This window comes from Bufo gargarizans, chromosome 2, assembly GCF_014858855.1.
Source record: "Bufo gargarizans isolate SCDJY-AF-19 chromosome 2, ASM1485885v1, whole genome shotgun sequence".
NCBI lineage: Eukaryota > Metazoa > Chordata > Amphibia > Anura > Bufonidae > Bufo > Bufo gargarizans.
Window position 1 is genome coordinate 336,120,757 of NC_058081.1, and position 19,589 is coordinate 336,140,345.

At 41.4% G+C, this 19,589-nt stretch overlaps 1 protein-coding gene across 1 annotated transcript in view; it reads right to left on the reverse strand.

Moving 5' to 3' along the window:
• Positions 1-19,589, reverse strand: part of CFAP54 (cilia and flagella associated protein 54) — a 383,858-nt gene that overhangs the window by 198,056 nt on the left and 166,213 nt on the right. Inside the window, exons 32-33 of the mRNA XM_044280574.1 lie at positions 8,502-8,610; positions 6,830-6,936 (exon numbers count right to left, since the gene is read on the reverse strand). Coding sequence (XP_044136509.1) covers positions 6,830-6,936; positions 8,502-8,610 — 216 coding nt within the window. The remainder of the gene's footprint in view (positions 1-6,829; positions 6,937-8,501; positions 8,611-19,589) is intronic.

Here is a 19,589-nt window from a genome sequence, read left to right on the forward strand (position 1 = left end):
AGTTGTGGCTAGAAGGCATGTCCCACAGTCTGTGGCTCTCCATAATTCATTTGCAGCACTTTCAGAGTGCAAGAGCAATCTGGAGGATGGCTCAAGCACAGTGGGTAAGAAACAATCATCTCCCATGCCTAAAGTATGTAAGACTGCAGCCAAAGACAAAAAGGAGAAGGTGAGGATTGATAGTAAGCAGCTGTTGGTGGGCGATTCCATCATAAGAGGTGTGAAGTTTGAGGAGAATGGTGTTGTGAGATGTCTCCCTGGTGCTACCACTAGCAGGGATAGACGACGGATCCTTAATATTGTTAGGCAAGCAAAGCAGGAAAGGGAAGTGGATGTTATTCTCCATCTTGGGACAAACGATCTGGCTTGCAATGAGGTTTCAAAGGTGAAATAAGCTTTTCACACACTTGGAAAGGAAATACGGGAGGTTGCATCAACTGTTTCATTCTCTGCAGTTTTGCCTGTGCATAACCTTCAGCATGACAGGAAGATGCGCATTAATGAATTCAATGTATGGCTTGGTGAATGGTGTCTGAACCAAGGGTTTGGCTTTGTGTCTCATGTTAGCTCTTGTTGGAATGGAAAAGAACTGTACAAGAAAGATGGTTTGCATCTTTCTCTCAAGGGAACGAATGTCCTCAGTGAACAGTTCCAAGTATTTGCTAAGAAGCATTTAAACTAGGAAAGGGGGGCAAAAGAGTGATAATCCAGCAGTCCAACTGCCCCCCAGAACAATTCCAGAAGAGGCCAGTAGCACAAAGGTTAAGAAATGACAAGCTCAGAGTCTTGTCTACAAATGCTCGCAGTCTAGGGAATAAGATCAATGAACTTGAGGCTATAATGGCATCTGAGAATATAGATGTAGTGGCTGTTACTGAGAAGTGGTTCAAGGGGAGTAATGACTGGGATATATCAATACCAGGGTTCTCTCTATACAGGAAAGACAGAGAAGGCAAGAAGGGGGAGGGGTGGCCCTGTATGTGAAAGATAGCATAAAATCTAATTTGATACAAGTTAGCGAGAACAATTTAGAGTCAGTTTGGTTTACCTTGCAGCTTGATAATCATAAGGTAACTCGTGTAGGTGTGATATATAGACCACCTAGCCAAGTCAAATAATTAGATGATCTACTAGTTGAGGAAATGGCTAAAATTACATTGAAGGGGGAAGTTATCATTATGGGAGACTTCAATCTTCCAGATGTAAACTGGAAAACCAAAATAGCTAGTTCTGCCAGGAGTACAGATATTCTAAATTCCTTACTGGGATTATCTCTACAGCAAGTAGTGGAGGAGCCAACCCGGAAGGAGGCCATTTTAGATTTAGTATTCACAAATAGGAATTTGGTATCTGATATTACTGTAGGGGAAAGCTTGGCATCTAGTGATCACCAGTCAGTGTGGTTTACTATAAGTACAGTGAGTCACACCACACAAAAACAAAAGTTTTAGATTTTAGAAAAACTGACTTTTCTAAAATTAGATTAGTGGTATACGAGTCCCTATCAGACTGGAACAGTTTCATTGGAGTCCAGGAGAAATGGGACTACTTAAAAGTGGCACTATTGAAGGCAACAGAAAATTGCATTAGGCTTGTCAGTAAAAGCAAAAAAAGGAAGAGACCACTGTGGTACTCAGCAGAAGTGGCCAAAATCATTAAAAACAAAAAGATAGCATTTAGGAATTATAAAAAAAACAACAAAAAAACGAGGATGACAGACAAATTTATAAGATTAGGCAGAGAGAGGCCAAACAAGTTATAAGAGCTTCTAAAGCACAGTCAGAAGAGAAATTAGCTCAGTCAGGGGAAAAAGGCGATAAGGCATTCTTCAGATACATAAATGAAAAAAGGAAACTAAAACAAGGAATTACCAAATTAAAAACAAAAGAAGGAAGGTATATGGAAGAAGATAAAGAACTAGCTGACTGCCTCAATGAATACTTCTGTTCAGTTTTTACAAAGAAAAATGAAGGAGAAGGACCTCAGTTAAGAAAGAAGACTAATTAATCTTTTGATGCATGTGTCTTTACAGAGGAAGAGGTTCTAAGTCAACTGTCTAAAATTAATACAAATAAGTCACAGGGGCCTGATGGGATACACCCAAAGCTATTAAAAGAGCTTAGCGGTGAACTAGCAAAACCATTAACAGATTTATTTAACCAATCACTGGCAACAGGAGTCGTCCCAGAAGATTGGAAATTAGCAAATGTTGTGCCGATTCACAAGAAAGGTAGTAGGGAGGAATCGGGCAACTATAGGCCAGTAAGCCTGACATCAATAGTGGGGAAATTAATGGAAACCATACTTAAGGAGAGGATTGTAGAACATCTAAAATCCCATGGATTGAAAGATGAAAAACAGCATGAGTTTACTTCAGGGAGATCATGTCAAACTAATCTTATTGATTTTTTTGATTGGGTGACTAAAATAATAGATGGAGGAGGTGCAGTAGACATCGCTAATCTAGACTTTAGTAAGGCTTTTGATACTGTCCCACATAGAAGGCTCATCAATAAAGTGCAGTCTTTGGGCTTGGACTCCCATATTGTTGAATGGATTAGGCAGTGGCTGAGGGACAGGCAACAGAGGGTTGTAGTCAATGGAGTATATTCAGACCAAGGTCTTGTTACCAGTGGGGTACCTCAGGGATCTGTTCTGGGACCCATATTGTTTAATATCTTTATCAGCGAAATTGCAGAAGGCCTCAATGGTAAGGTGTGTCTTTTTGCTGATGACACAAAGATTTGTAACAGGGTTGATGTTCCTGGAGGGATACACCAAATGGAAAAGGACTTAGGAAAACTAGAGGAATGGTCAAAAATCTGGCAACTAAAATTTAATGTTGATAAGTGCAAGATAATGCACCTGGGACGTAAAAACCCAAGAGCAGAATATAAAATCAGTGATACAGTCCTAACCTCAGTATCTGAGGAAAGGGATTAAGGGATCATTATTTCAGAAGACTTAAAGGTAGGCAGACAATGTCATAGAGCAGCAGGAAATGCTAGCAGAATGCTTGGGTGTATAGGGAGAGGAATTACCAGTAGAAAGAGGGAGGTGCTCATGCCGCTCTACAGAGCACTAGTGAGACCTCATTTGGAGTATTGTGCTCAGTACTGGAGACCATATCTCCAGAAGGATATTGATACTTTGGAGAGAGTTCAGAGAAGAGCTACTAAACTGGTACATGGATTGCAGGATAAAACTTACCAGGAAAGATTAAAAGACCTTAACATGTATAGCTTGGAAGAAAGACGAGACAGAGGGGATATGATAGAAACTTTTAAATACATAAAAGGAATCAACAAGGTAAAAGAGGAGAGAATATTTAAAAGAAGAAAAACTGGTACAAGAGGACATAGTTTTAAATTAGAGGGGCAGAGGTTTAAAAGTAATATCAGGAAGTATTACTTTACTGAGAGAGTAGTGGATGCATGGAATAGCCTTCCTGCAGAAGTGGTAGCTGCAAATACAGTGGAGGAGTTTAAGCATGCATGGGATAGGCATGAGGCCATCCTTCATATAAGATAGGACCAGGGGCTATCCATAGTATTTAGTATATTGGGCAGACTAGATGGGCCAAATGGTTCTTATCTGCCGACACATTCTATGTTTCTATAACAGTGTCAGTCACAGATCCCCCATAATAGTGTCATCCACAGACCACCATTAGATCAAAACCCTACAAAAGCACACCTTTTGGTTAGAAATTTTTTATTTTCTTATTTTCCTCCTCAAAAACCTAGGTGCGTCTTATGGGCCGGTGCGTCTTATAGGGTGAAAAATACGGTATGTGTACATGCTTGCTGTGCTCAGACCCTGTAGCACTGTATGCACATCTCATTACTGTGAGGTATTATTCAATGAAAATTGCTATATGCTCCGAAACAGTTTCTAAATTAGAGCGTTTTTATTTTAAAACTTTAATTTCAAATTGCTATGTTCATTAGACTGATGCACTCAGACTGCATTGCGAAAAGACAACAACACAACACAATTACATCTAATTACCCTAATGACTGCATAAACACATCATTTAAACATTATTTTAAATAGATATAATTTCCCCATGAGTGTATAATTGGAAAATGTTCACAAAATTAATGTAGTGGATTTTTACACAAGCACAAGCGTGAACAAAACAGAGGAAAAAAAAAAGAAAAACGAATATCGCTTTCACAGTCAAGTCGCATGAGATTCTGTAAAGAGGTGAACTCTGTATAGTAAGGGCATTATGCACAGGACTGTGAGCAGTGCAAAGCTGTTATAAGGCATCAGTGGGTCTATATGGTACCTCACTTTGTCTTCACTTGTCTTTTCACATAGAATATTATATTGATGCCTTCGTACACATACACGTAAATATCTTCTTTGGGAAAATACCTCTGTACGGCAGCATGATAAGACAAACATGGCACTATACATGCCAACACCTCCAAATTGCATACAGACTCTAGGTGCCACTGCACTGCTTCATACACATGGCACTGCTGTGGGTACGAGGCCTCAAAACTAAAGAATCCAACCTTTTTTGTATTAACATCACTTGTTTAGTTTCTTTACTATAAGATGTTATTATATCTACGTAACATGGAATCTGTCAGCAGAAAATAGTGTTAGAGACCCTTATTCAAACACAGGGTCACTTACTTTTTTGGTCCTATCATTTTCTTAAAATCCCCTGCAGCTCCCTCCTCCCTCCCACAGATTGGCAACTTTCTTCCTATACTATGCATATCAATCAACTGTATGGAGTGGGGCAGCCAAAAGCTAAAGAATACAAGAACTCTACTGTGTGTGCACATCTTTGAGCGGGCTCCAGCACTTGGCTGCTCAACAGGTATTGTGAGGGATGAGAATCCATTTTGGATGAGTATTTCTTCTATCTTGTGCATATGTGGAAAATTACTGAGCCAGCTGAAGGATGTGGGCAGTTTACCAAATTTCTAGCTACAAGGTCAGAGTTTGACGTGCAACACAGTTATGTTTTGTTTTCTGACTTTCGGGATGTACTGCCGGAGAATGTTAACTTTTTAATTATTAGAATTTTGTTAGTATAGTGCGGAAGTATTGCCTTTTATGAATACCGATTTAAATCATTAGTTTCAATTTCCTCCCCCTTGGCGGTGTGCCAGATTTGTCTATGATTATCTGTAGTGTTATGAAGATGTACAGTGGATATAAAAAGTCTACACGCCCCTGTTAAAATGTCAGGTTTCTAGATGTAAAAAATGAGACAAAGATAAATCATTTCAGAACTTTTTCCACCTTAAATGTGACCTATAAACTGTACAACTCAATTGAAAAACAAACTGAAATCTTTTAGGTAGAGGGAAGAAAAAATATAAAAATAAAATAATATGGTTGCATAAGTGTGCACACCCTTAAAGAGGACCTTTCACCTGGAAAAACATTGTGAACTAAGTATCATGCCATATACAGCGGCGCCCAGGGATCTCACTGCACTTACTATTATCCCTGGGCGCCGCTCTGTTCTCCCGTTATGTCCTCCGGTATGTTCGGGGACTTGGTTATAGTAGGAGGAGACTGCCCTTGTTCTGCTGGGCGTCTCCTCCTTCTAGGCTGTAGCGCTGGCCAATCGCAGCCTGGGAGGTTTTTCTTCAGATCACACCACAGATTTTCAATCGGATCCAGGTCTGGGCTCTGGCTGGGCCATTCCAAAACTTGAATCTTCTTCTGGTGAAGCCATTCCTTTGTTGATTTGGATGTATTCTTTGGGTCGTTGTCATGCTGAAAGATGAAGTTCCTCTTCATGTTCAGCTTTCTAAAATAAGCCTTAAGGTGTTGTGCCAATATTGACTGGTATTTGGAACTATTCATAATTCCCTCTAGCGTAACTAAGGCCCCAGTTCTAGCTGAAGAAAACAGCCCCAAAGCAAGATGCTGCCACCACCATGCTTCACTGGGGGTATGGTGTTCTTTTGGTGATGTGCAGTGTTGTTTTTGCGCCAAACATATCTTTTGGAATTATGGCCAAAAAGTTCAACCTTGGTTTCATCAGACCATAACACCTTTTCCCACATGCTTTTGGGAGACTTCAGATTGCCACTTGCCACTCTACCCCATAGCCCAGACATATGGAGAATACGGGAGATTGTTGTCACATGTACCACACAGCCAGTACTTGCCAGATATTCCTGCAGCTCCTTTAATGTTGCTGTAGGCCTCTTGGTAGACTCCCAGACCAGTTTTCTTCTCGACTTTTCATCAATTTTGGAGGGACGTCCAGTTGTTGGTAATTTCACTGTTGTGCCATATTTTCTCCACTTGATGATGACTGTCTTCACTGTGTTCCATGGTATATCTAATGCCTTGGAAATTCTTTTGTACCCTTCTTCTGACTGATACCTTTTAACAATGAGATCCCTCTGATGCTTTGGAAGCTCTCTGTGGACCATGGCTTTTGCTGTGGGATGCGACTAAGAAAATTTCAGGAAGGACCAACTAGAGCAGCTGAACTTTATTTGGGGTTAATCAGAGGCACTTTAAATGATGGCAGGTGTATGCTGACTCCTATTTAACATGATTTTGAATGTGATTGCTTAATTCAGAACACAGCTACATCCCACATTATTTTAGTTATTTTTTTTCCCTCCACCTAAAAGATTTAAGTTTGTTTTTCAATTGAGTGGTACAGTTTATAGGTAACATTAAAGGTGGAAAAAGTTCTGAAATGATTTATCTTTGTCTAATTTTTTGACATCACAGAAACCTGACATTTTAACAGGGGTGGTTAGACTTTTTATATCCACTGTATGTGATTTTAAACTGTACCCAAACCGTAACAAAGAATCATTGTCAAAATAACCTCTGAGGTTGCACGTTTCGGTTCTTCTTTTTCTGAGCATTCGAAATGTCCACTTTTTTAGAAACATTTTGTGTTTTAGCTTCTTTCACCGTTGAAGGTCCCAAATCCTTAAATATAAAAAATATATACATTTTTTGCAATGTGCTGATTTAATTCATGAGAATATTTAAATCAATTAAATACTTAAATAAAAAATATAAGCAGTAAAAATAAACGTGATACGTCTACACATTGACACCATGTCAAACTACCATGGTGGTCAATCACTGCTAAGATAAATGGACATCACTATAGGCAAATTGCCATTACACCGTAATCAACGCAGAGTGTTGAGATTACACTGAGGCTGGCAGAGGTGGAATGAAGGAGATGGTTAAAGTGCCAGTGCACTGTGAAAAAAACCTTTGATATGTCATAGCGACTTATGAAAGGCTTTGATTGGCGAGGGTCTAAGTGCTGATACCCCCACCGATCGCTAGAACGAAGGGAGAGAGCACACTATGTGATTAGTGCAAGAATTTGTCAATGAAGAAACCTAAAGGGTTGTGTCTTTTTTCAGCTAATAGCATTTATTTCGTAGAGGGAGTTAATACAAGCCACTTACTAATGTATAGTTATTGTCCATATTGCTTCGTTTTCTGGCTGGATTCATTTTTGCATCACATTATACACTGTTTGTTTCCATGGTTACGACCACCCTGCAATCTAGCAGCGGTGGCCATGCTTGCACACTTTAGGAAAAAGCATTAGCCACGCTCCTGGAATCCAGAGAGGTTGACGCTTTTAAAGGGGTTGTGCAAGAATTGGCTGGACCTGTAAACGGCTCTCCGCTCCTGCTCCTTCAGGCCTGCGATGCTCCACTGGGCTCCCTCACTAAAAACATCCGGTTTGAAGCCGCTTGCAATTCATCACTGGCCAAGATCCCTTTGCATCATTTGACTATTTGTCATGGCGTAAGGGGAGCCAATCACCGCTGCAGCCAGCGATTGGCTGCAGGCAGCTTCACACTGGATGTTTTCAGCGAGGGAGACCTGCGGAGCATTACAGGTCAGGAGAAGGAGCGGGAAGCAGGTAAGTAAGCTTTCCTTTACAGGTCAAGCCAAGTGAGAGGGTTCACCAAAACACCCCCATTCTTGCACAATGTCTTTAATGGAATTTTACTATTTGTCGGAAAACCCCTAATCTTGGGTTCACATATGAAATGTTCACGTGGCAGATTTGTTGCAGAAATTTCAGCTATTAAAAAAATGTGGTCCATATATCTGAGAAACTTATGCCACGTGTAAAGATACTAAATTTTTTTAGGGGCATAAGTATCCATTTGTATTACTTACGTGTTTCATGGCCCTACCGTGGGTATAACTGATCTTAACTCATAGCATCATAGATACCTAAGATGCTGTGAATTTAGCTCAGTTGAACCCATGGGGGACTGTGACACACGCGAGTAATACCGAGAGCTAATATGTCTGGAAAAGACTCATGTGAATAGCCATTTAGGCATCAAGCATTAAAGTGCTAATATTGCATCCAAAGATGTACTTCAATCAGTATCTAACCATTTCTATTGAGTGGTACTACCTATATTTAACCTTTAAAAGTGCAGCAAATTATATCTCTTTATTAGACTTGATTCTGTAACATACAGTAAGGTGGTTTGCAATCAGCATACCTTATGGTATTCAACAAGGGCTGTGGTGTATCTCCTGAAGGAATCACTTGGTGCTGGAACATCCCCTGACTCTTCATGTTGCTTGTTTCCAAAAACAGTTTCATTTCTCCTAAGTGGATAAAAAAATCTTTTATTTATTTATTGCAAATGTCACTCATATGGGCGTATAAAGTGATATTCAATATAGTGCTCAGTTATAAGGCTACGTGCACATTGTGGTTCTTTATTATGTTTAGAGCATGCACCAGGTAAATCACCCCGCGTATACACTAAGTGTATCTATAGGTCCCTATTCAACTCACGGAGGCCAAAAGGGTCTGCTTTTGGTTCAAAACTGTATGCAACGACATACTGTTTTTTCAATTGTATAGGATAACGCTATCCTCTACAATGGGCCAATGCAAAAAATGTATACTGTACAGAATTCATTTTATTTTTACAATGGGATCCTATGGGCGAACCTATGGCCTCCATCCGATGTATATGTTGAGTGCGCATACCACTGATAAAAGCCATGAATGCAATGTATTTAGAACCTAACCATGACAAAAAAGACATTCAAATATAACTATTTGTAACTGGTACCAGTGGTCTGAAGTGCACATAGAAGTGAGGGCACAACATAATAAAGATGAAAGGGGTTGTCCAGGATATGAAAACCATGGCTGCTTTCTTCTACAATAACAGCACCACAACTATCCATAGGTTGAGTGTGGTAATGCAGCTGGGATCCAGTGAAGTGAATAGAGCTGAGTTGCAATACCACACACAACCTCCAGGTGTGGTGGGATTTTTGGAAGAAAGCAGCCATGTTTTTCTTATCCTGGACAACCCCTTTCAAAGTAGGGCCTACTTATGGTACTGGTTAACATTACCAAACCCCTGACCACTGGGGACCTTGGGGGTCATTTATCAATCTGGTGTAAAGTAGAACTGGCTTAGTTGCCCATAGCAACCAATCAGATTCCTCCTTTCATTTTCCAAAGAACCTGTCCAAAATGAAAGGTTGAATAACGAGGTGGTGTAATATGAATATGCTACAGAAAATGATGCCTAATTATGCTTTATTGATGCAAGTTAGGGATGTTATGTGTCAGTCCAGTTTATGTTTTTGGAATACGGTGAAGGAAGAGGATAAAAAGAATGAGACACCGATAATGTCACTGTGTCCAGATGCTGACTTACCATCAATGTCAGAATTGAAGTCACACCCTGCCATGAAAAACTGTTCTATATTCCAAGTAGCGCACTGTTATCAGGTCTTAAAAAAAGACTAACTAGAGCTTCTATTTGGGGCACTGAACACACAAAATTTGAAAAAATGGCATTGCAAAGGCTGGAACCTAAAAAGAAGATTTCCCAGTTATATGCATTAATTTATTCCTTCACTACTATAAATAGATGTAGTTTCATAGATAAATGGGAGGAGGAATTAGGTATAAAGTTTGATAAATGGGAATTGCCAAAGGTATTATCAGCCTCAGGAAAAGTCTCTAGATGTGTGAAACTTCAAGAGAACAGCTACAAGGTTCTTACACATTGGTATTATACTCCAAAACGTCTACATACTATGTTCTCTGAAGTTAGCCCTATTTGTTGGAGATGTGACCTCGCTATAGGCTCACAGAGTCATATCTGGTGGTCGTGCTCTAAAATACAAATTTATTGGCAAGAGGTCTGTAAAATTTTATCCAAAATAAGCAGAGTAACAGTTAGGACGTCACCCAAACTATGTCTTTTTAGTTTAATGGGGGAAATGACGGGTACAAAATCTAAAGTGACCCACATCTTATGCAAAACACTATTGGCTGCCGCTCGTATTCTTGTGGCGGTTTATTGGAAGAAACCTGAACCCCCACCATTACAACACTGGTACTTGAAATGTGACCAAATTTATAGATTGGAACAATTAGCCCATTGGGATGCTAGAACACCTCATAAGTTCTCGGAAATATGGAATCCGTGGAAAAGGTTTAGAGGGTTTGACGACTAAGATAGAACCCCCCCTACCTAGAGAGAATTTGGCGTTGTCTGCTGGTAATAGTCTTTGAAGATAAAGTGACTATGATACCAAGACTAATTTTTCCTATACCCTTTTTCCCCCTCCCCCCCCCCCCCCCCCCCAGTTCCCAAACCTCCCCCACCTACCCTTTGACGGGGTATGTTTTTTTTTCCTCAGGTTATGTTGTGTTCTTACCTGATAAAGCGATAGAATGATACATTCCATATATGTATTGGATGTTTTTTGCCTATGCTGATATGTACAGGATCTTGTCACTGCAAATCTTTTACTGACTTTCAGTGTATTTTTCATATTGTTATGAAACAATAAAAAACTATTTGAAGCAAAATGAAAGGTTGAATCTGATTGGTTGCTATGGGCAAGTTAGTCCGTTCTACTTTAAACAAGTTTGATAAATTACCCCCTTTGTTTTTTCTTGCCCCTTCTTATTTCCACGTTCCTTGTTCTGAGCCTATGGTGAGGGGGGATCACAGCACTAGTTCTCATCTTCTCACTAAAACATAGAGTGCAGACAACCTGGCCTGGCCCTTTTCAATCCAGGAGCCCCAAAGGACCCCATATTGGCTTTCTTTATAGTAAATACACACTTGCTGGTGGTTAGAAGAACTAAAGTTTTGTGCTTAAACCAATTTCCTTCACATCATATTGCTATGTATAAATCCTAATTTCCAACTCTTCAAGTGGTTTACTGCAGCTTGTATGGCTCCATGCCTAAAGACTGTTGAGAAGTCAGATGAATCAGTAGTTAGCGTAAGAAGGTTGCTGCAGGAATTCTTCAGTGGTGTAGCTGCCCATTCTTCTGAAAAGATGATAGCGCCTATTTTAAGTGTAAGATTCCATCTGTATAGCCTTCCTTTTATAGAACCTTTCTCTCACTGAGACATGCTATATAATTAAGAGGGTTTTTTCTGTGCATTTTTCAGCAAATTTTAAAAATATCAACTTTTCTGGTCATGACTTTTCTTGAAAAACTGTCATCCAGAATTTAACTGAATAAAAATAGAATTACATTACAAATTAATACTCTGTAATTCTTGCACAGGGAGAAAAAAGAAAATCAATAAGCAGGTGGTTGTCAACATTTCACTCTCTTTGTACTACTGTAAGATGACAGTTTATTGATTCAAATCTATTTCTCAACTTCAATTTAGAAATCAATTTCACAAAGTGAAAGCAAGACCCATAACCTGCAGAACTTATTTTTTTTAAATGCATATATTACGGAATGTCTTACCGTCAAAGATTAAATTATCCTATGTAACGTGCTATTCTGTATTATGGTTATGTCACAAAATTAAGAGTATAAATTCATTTTTACCTAGTGCACGGAAAGTCAATGGGAGTAATTTATTATACATCTATGCCAGTTTTTTTGCCATAGAAAACTCACAAATTTAGCCACAAGTGCCGTTTAGAAACAAATGTGTGACATATTTAGTTTTTGATACCTTTGACACTTTTCCAAAAAGTAGACGAGGCATGGGCAGGAAGAGGCTGGTCACAGGCAGGACCTCTGCAGCTCAACTCATTTAACAATATGTACGCCACAAAACTGATGCACATTATGACAAAAATCTACTTTAGCTCCTGATTGGAGTAAATTTCAGTTCAGCAGAAGATGCAAAAAATGTATTAAGATCTCTTAATAAATTAGTCAGCTATTCCTGTAGCTGGATTTCACCAAGACTGGAATGTAAAACACTGGTCTTTAGTGGATGACCCCCAATGTCCAGTAACTAAAGTCAAGCTGATGCTAATTTTTTTCAATTGCAAATTCTCCAACTGTATGTTAAAGGGGTTATGCCATGAGTGAAGTAAAAATTTAAATTAAAGTCAAAACCAGCTCTGTACCTCACATGGATCCAGAGATCTCCCCATTCACTGCTACACTTGTTCTGCTACATTTATTTCAAGCTAGCAGCTCAGGAGCATGTCCTTTCTGCTGCAGCTCTTTCCCTGTAACTGTCACAGCTCCTTACAGAAGATATGGTTGGTGACTATTGAAGATTTAATCTGAGTGTGTGCAACCACCTCAGTGAGGTGGATGGAGAATAATGAAAAAAAAAGAACAGCAGGTGGTGCTATACAGATACATTTCATTGAATAGCTCAATGGCTATACTAAGTTTTATTTACATGCAATTACAAAAGTATTCAGATCCAAGTTTGAAAAATGTAGAATATTTTTCATAGAACAACCCCTTTAAAATACAGCTATTGTTAGAAGATCATGTTACTTATATAAAAGAGTATTCAAGGAAATAATAAGGACTCTATCTCAGACTGCGTACCAGCTAGAAATATGAACCATTTAAAAAAAAAAAGCTAACTATCAATCTAAGTGTTAAAACAGGAATGTGCTAGCCATGATACAGCCCGAGGCAGAACCTTTAGAAATCAGGTCTGAAGTAAAATCTGCAGGCATTACCAGCTGCTATACAGCCCGAGAGGAAATTGAAGAAGCTCCCTCTCACCCGATTCATGTCAGCCAGCATGGAGGAGGAGGAGGAGGAGAAGGGGCAATGTGGAGGGTGTTGACAGACTGCAGGGAGAGGAATAAAGGTATAGGTCCTCCTCTCCCAGTGTGACTGTACATGACCCCAGGAGGAGAGGTAACATGGACTTCTGTGCATGTAATCATACCCCCAACAACCAGAGAGCATATTTTCTTTTTTGATAAATAGTGAGAAAGTAGTGAGATGAGTGCTTACTCATCTAATACATTCCTCACCCACTTTATTAGGGTTTTTTATGCCACAGCCCAGATTTTTACTAATGTCTGAATCATAGCAGCAAATCAGTCGCACCAAACACTCACAACTTAAACATACAAGCATCAGTTCATTTTTAATTCTACAATGTCTCTATGCTGTCCATTCCTGATCTTTAGAGTAAAACATGAAATATTTGTAAAAATTTTTTACTGTCCAAAACCTGGGCGTGTCCTATAGTCGGGTGTGTCTAATAGTCCAAAAATATAGTAACTCTGTTCAGGCAGAACTACCAACTAGCCCCAAAACTGGCTGGTCCCTAATTCTGGGCTTGACACACTGGAAATGGCAGAAAATGCCTGCTCAGTCAATCACTGGCCGCAGTGTTGAGCCATCTATGCCAATGACTGGCTGTGCGTACAGTTCAATCCATTTCCTGTGTTTTGAGCCCAGACTAGGAAATGGAGACCAGAAGGAGACCTGGCAAGCATCACAATGGCAATGGCGGGGTATGGGAATAATAGTTCTTATATTTTTTTACACCATACTGCACCGTTTATACACAGTTGAGTCACATTGTTATGAACGCTTCCTACTTTTGACCTTGGCAGCATGTAGCTCAGGAAGGAAGTCACATGTCATGATCTGGCTTTATGGTATATAAGGTGTGAGATATGCTGACTGCACATATATCCCTCATTGCTGTCATCATAAAAAGGGGCGATTTATTTATCAGTTGCAAAAAGGGGTAATTATTGGCTTTTGCACCAAGGGTGGCAGTATTTCTGAAACTGCAGTTTGTGAACTGTTCAGGTGTTGTTGTGGTGAAAGTGTATTGTGAGTGCCTAAATGGCACCATTGTGAACAGTGATTGTCAGTTCGCAGTGTTCGCCAGCGAACACAAGCGGGCTGCCATCTTTAGTAAGGTAGACTCACCCGTCCGGCGATGCACGGGTAAGCCCTTACCTGTGCCTGTGCCGGTCTGAAATCAAATGCAGTCACCGCAAGCAGGCAGTTCCGAGAACAGCCGCTGGGGGCCTTCATCGGGCTGTTCTCGGAACTGCCTGCTCCCGGTGACTGCATTTGATTTCAGACCGGCTCCCGGCACAGGCACAGGTAAGGGCTTACCTGTGCATCGCCGGACGGGTGAGTCTACCTTACTAAAGATGGCAGCCCGCATGCATTCGCTGGCAAACACTGCGAACTGACCATCACTGATTGTGAATAAGTGACGTGGAAACTGCAGAGTACCACGTGCCATTGATGTGAGAGGTGAACGTCAGTTACGAAGGTGCATGAGGACGGATCAACACACTACAGTGGAGCAACTCACCGCCAAAATAAACCAGGAGGCTACCAGATTTGTGTCTAAAATACCAGTTCATCAAACTCTACTGTGTATGGCGCTCTGAAGCAGACGGATCGTCACTGCTACCAAAGTTGCATCAGCAGAAAAAGCTTCAATTTTTGCGGCAGTATCAGAATTGGACCTTCTCCAATGAGTCACATTTCCAGCTTCATTGAACATATGGATATTGGCATGTCAGGCTAGAAACATCAGAGAACAAAAACCCTACAACCATTGCTGGAAGAACACAAGCTAGTGGTGGCAGTGTTATGGTCTGGGGAATGTTATTGTGTCATTCTTTGGGCCCAGTCATCCATGTGGAAGGCACTCAACTGGTTTGGGTATGAATCCATCCGTACAGATCACGTACACCTATACATGCTGATTGTCTCCCGTGGGGAGGACTGGATCTTCCAGCAAGACAATGCGACATGTCACACAGCTAGAAATGTCTGACATTGGTTGAAAGAGTATGATCAAGACTTCCAAGTACTAATTCCCCAGACTTCAGCATCTATGGGACCACCTCGATAGTCGTGTTCGCCCTACTGATCTTACCCAATGCTCTCTTCAACAGCGGTCGGATGCACTGCAGTCAGCATGGCTCCAGATACCTGTGGCACCCTACCAGGACCTTATTGAGTCTCTCCCAGCCCATCTAGCTGCTGTCCATGCTGCACACGGCAGTTACTCATAATAATGTGACTTGACTGTGTATATAGCTGAATGAAATCCACATGTGTACAAGATAACTGAGAAGTTCTGAGACAATTTGTGTAACCATTCTAATGGCATAGGCATAGGTATAATACAATAATTCTCTTTCTACATCCACTGCATATCTTTCATAAACAGCTATTCCAAACTCGCACTACTAAACCACTAAGGTCCCGTAGGTTACCTGATACTTAATTCACACATTCAATTTTATCATATTGTTATGAATTATTGCTTCCATTAAAAGTGTAATGAAATCCACAATTTTTTTATGCTAACATTTTCTACCCCATGCTCCACAATTCAGGAGCATTTTGCTATAGATGTTGGCATTTTATTTTTATATATGTGAAACAGAGGATTCAGTTTAATGGCTTTTATTTGACAGATTAAACCTCAATCTCAGGGCTTACACATGATCAAACTGTGAAATTTTTTGATGGGCCAATCCATCAGCCTCTGCAGTTATGTTGTTAAAAATATAGGAAACCTGGGGCTATTATTTCTAAGGATCCATGAACACCATGCCACTGTATGTGGGAAGTCTAAGAAATATTAGTAACATGAATGATTTATTAACAAAAACAAAAACACCATTGCAGATAATTAAATTAGTGTTCCATACAACTAAGCGACAAACATAAGGTGCGTATAAAATCTCAATAAAAAATAACACAGACAAACAATAGGGAAAGGATCAATTGAAAACTATGAGATTTATAGAAAATCCTCAATATAATATTCAAGGTGGAAGGGTACGTGAAAAATGTGAAAATGTAAACTGGTTTACTATGGTCTTATGATAACACTTCCAGCCTGTGCTCTGGGAGATTTTTTTTTAAAGAATACTTGTCATCGTTGCTGACATATCTGTATCTGAGTAAATACTTTCATTCCCTATGAAATAACAATGGACAATCTTTTCAACTCTGCATTGTGCCTCTGTTATTCCTTCTAGAAATTTATGAATAAATTGACACCTGAGTGTTGCCAGTTGGGGATATATCCCTATACAGTCTTAGTGCTAACAAGGTCAGACTCTGACAAGGGGAATTGTAACCTGCAGTTGATATATTATTCACCAATTTTAAGAGGAATGGAACAACTAAAAGTACTAAGAAAATATGATCCAGATTTGTTATTTCATGGAGAATACAAGGGTTTACAAAAAGAGACATATCAGGATAGATGATGGTTCCTTTTTAAAACTGCTGCACCATGTGAATAGTGTTCCAATATCCCTTTCTATGCAGACCAGTTGATGATTCTGGCATAGACTGGAAACATCTCAAAGGGTTCAGTTTTTAAGGCTACTTTCACACTTGCGGCAGGACGGATCCGACAGGCTGTTCACCCTGTCGGATCCGTCCTTCCTCTGTTTCGCCGTGCCGCTGGACCGCAGCTCCGTCCCCATTGACTATAATGGGGACGGGGCGGCGCTCCGGCGCAGTATGGCAGTTCGCTGTGAGAGGCCGCCAGACTGAAAAGTCGGACATGCAGGACTTTTAGTCCGGCGGCCTTTCGTCGTGCACTGCCGTGCTGCACCAGAGCTCCGCCCCCATCCTCATTATAGTCAATGGGGACGGAGCGGCGGTCCGGCGCACGGCGAAATAGCGGATAGACAGATCCGACAGGGTGAACAGCCTGTCGGATCTGTCCTGCCGCAAGTGTCAAAGTAGCCTAAGGCTCCGTCTGGCCCCATTCACTTTGATGGGGGAGCAGCTAAAATCTGGGGACATTCCAGCAAATATGCCCAAGAATCGGCCAGAAGAAAACTCATACTGAGTTTGATCCAGAAAAAAAAACACAAAAAATACACTGGGCCATTGTAGATAATTTTATCTTCTAAGGAATGGGCAAAGGGACATGGTTATTTTGTTTGCAGAACCAAATAGTGCAGAACAATATACTGAGGAGGCCAGAACCAGCTGCCACATTCTGTCCACATCCTCCTCCAGTTGTCTCTAATAAAGAAATGGAGGAGCAGGCTAAGGAGGTGAGACGCAGGTCAGAGCGGGCCAATAATAACGCCCCCCATTGTCCCCCAGTCATAATAATGACTCCAGTACAAAAAAAATCCATGGACGGCAATACAGTTGAGTTCAGGAGCCGTGCTTGTGGCTGCATTAATTAACGCAGGGAGCACCAGATCGTGATATAACCAGCTGGTACCTGTACTTAGCAGAGACCCCCCCCAACTTCCTGGTGGTCTAGGCACGTGCGTTTAGTGCTTAAGGCTACTTTCACACGCTTCAGTTTTGTCCCCATTCATTGTCAATGGGGACAAAACATAACTGAACAGAACGGAGTGCTCCAAAATGCATTCCGTTCCGTTTGGTTGCGTTCTCATACTGTAGAGCAAACCGCAGCATGCTGCGGTTTTCTATCCGTCATGGGATGCGAAGCAAGCCTGATCCGTCATGACCCACAATGCAAGTCAATGGGGACGGTTCCGTTTTCTCTGACACAATCTGACACAATAGAAAACGGATCCGTCGTCCATTGACTTTCAATGGAGTTTATTACAGATCCGTCTTGGGTATGTTAAAGATAATACAAACGGATCCGTTCAATGGAAGAGTTTTTGCTGCCAGATCCAGCAAAAACTGTAACAGCGGCTGTAGTGCGCTGCTGTTCCCCTGCTTACCACTGAAGTCCCGGGCGCCGTGCTCAATGGTGATCTGCAGCCAGTGCTTTCAATTCACCGCTGCAGTCCTCGGCTCTGTGTAGGTACTGTTCTTCTCCTCTCAGCCCTGGCCACAGCATGCTTGCTGCTCGTTTCCTGTAGCACTTCCTTAAGGGTCGGTACGCGTCACTTCCTGTGCTTTATGGGTTAGGTCATGGAAACTCGCTGACCAATTCTAGCCCTCCTGGCTCAGCCCCCTTCCCAGAGGCCTCAGTGTCAAGGTCCTTGTGTCCTGCTAAGGTGCCTGATTTCCGCTTGTGGTTTTGACACTTACTTGTGTTCCTGGACTCTGCTACCTGTTTGATTCCTGCCTGCTTGCCTTGACTCTCCTGTTGCCGATCCGGATTGCCTGACCTGTACCTGTGCCGCCTGCCCTGACCTATTGCCTGTTTGATGTCGCCTCTGCCTCATCCTTCGGTCCTGCATTGTTTCTCCTGGTTACAACTCAGCCTGCTGACAACGCCTGTACCTCTGTTACCTTTCTCAGGTACCTCCTGGTCCACCTGGACCAGCTGCCTCGTGTGCCTATCCTCCTCAAGAGGTAGCGAACTGGTGTCCCCCTTGGGAAAGTCTATCCCCACCATCAAGGATACTGTGAAAATCGAGGGGTTTATTTAGACAACGCCCTTAGAGGAAGTAGGACACATGGCACAGTGGGTTGACACCTGCTGGTTCGTGACAAAAACGCTAGTGTGAAAGTACCCTTACTGAACACACAGCCCTGACTGTGTAGTTCTGGCGCCACAGCTACTCCTGAGCAGCTAATTGTTGGGGGAGGGGGGTCAGACCCCTGTCGATCTGATATTGGTGTCCTATCTTGAGAATAGACCACAGACCATCAGTATCAAAATACTGGGAAAACCCCTTTATACATTATACATGTTGAAGTGCAACTAAAATTTAAAAGGGATTTCTGAGATTTTAAAATTAACGATAGGTAAGCAAAAATAAAGTTGAGGAGAGCCTCTTTAAATCATTTTTAAAAATGTAAATGGTGGATTTCTTTGTGGGATATATTAAAGGGGTTTTGTCACTTCAGCAAATAGCATTTATCATGTAGAGCAGTGTTTCCCAACCAGTGTGCCTCCAGTTGTTGCAAAACTACAACTCCCAGCATGCCCGGACAGCATTTGGCTGTGCGGGCATTCTGGGAGTTGTAGTTTTGTAACAGCTGGAGGCACACTGGTTGGGAAACACTGATGTAGAGAACGTTAATACAAGGCACTTACTAATGTATTGTGATTGTCCATATTGCCTTCTTTTGCTGGCTGGATTCATTTTTCCCATCACATTATACACTGCTCGTTTCCATGGTTATGACCACCCAGCAATCCAGCATCGGTGGCCGTGCTGGATAGGGTGGCCATACACCATGAAAACGAGCAATGTACAATGTGATGGCAAAATTCGTATATTTGCAACGGGCCGCCCCCCAGGGCCAATCATGTCCCAGGTCTATAGGAATGTGTGGTGCGGCCTTAACAGTTTCTGTGTGTTGTCACGGTGCTCCTACCTGGACACTGTCTCTTCCCAGGGTTTGGCTCCAAAGCAATAAAAGGGATGAGTAATGGGGGAGGTGAAGCATAAGTCGAGTCCAGACTTTT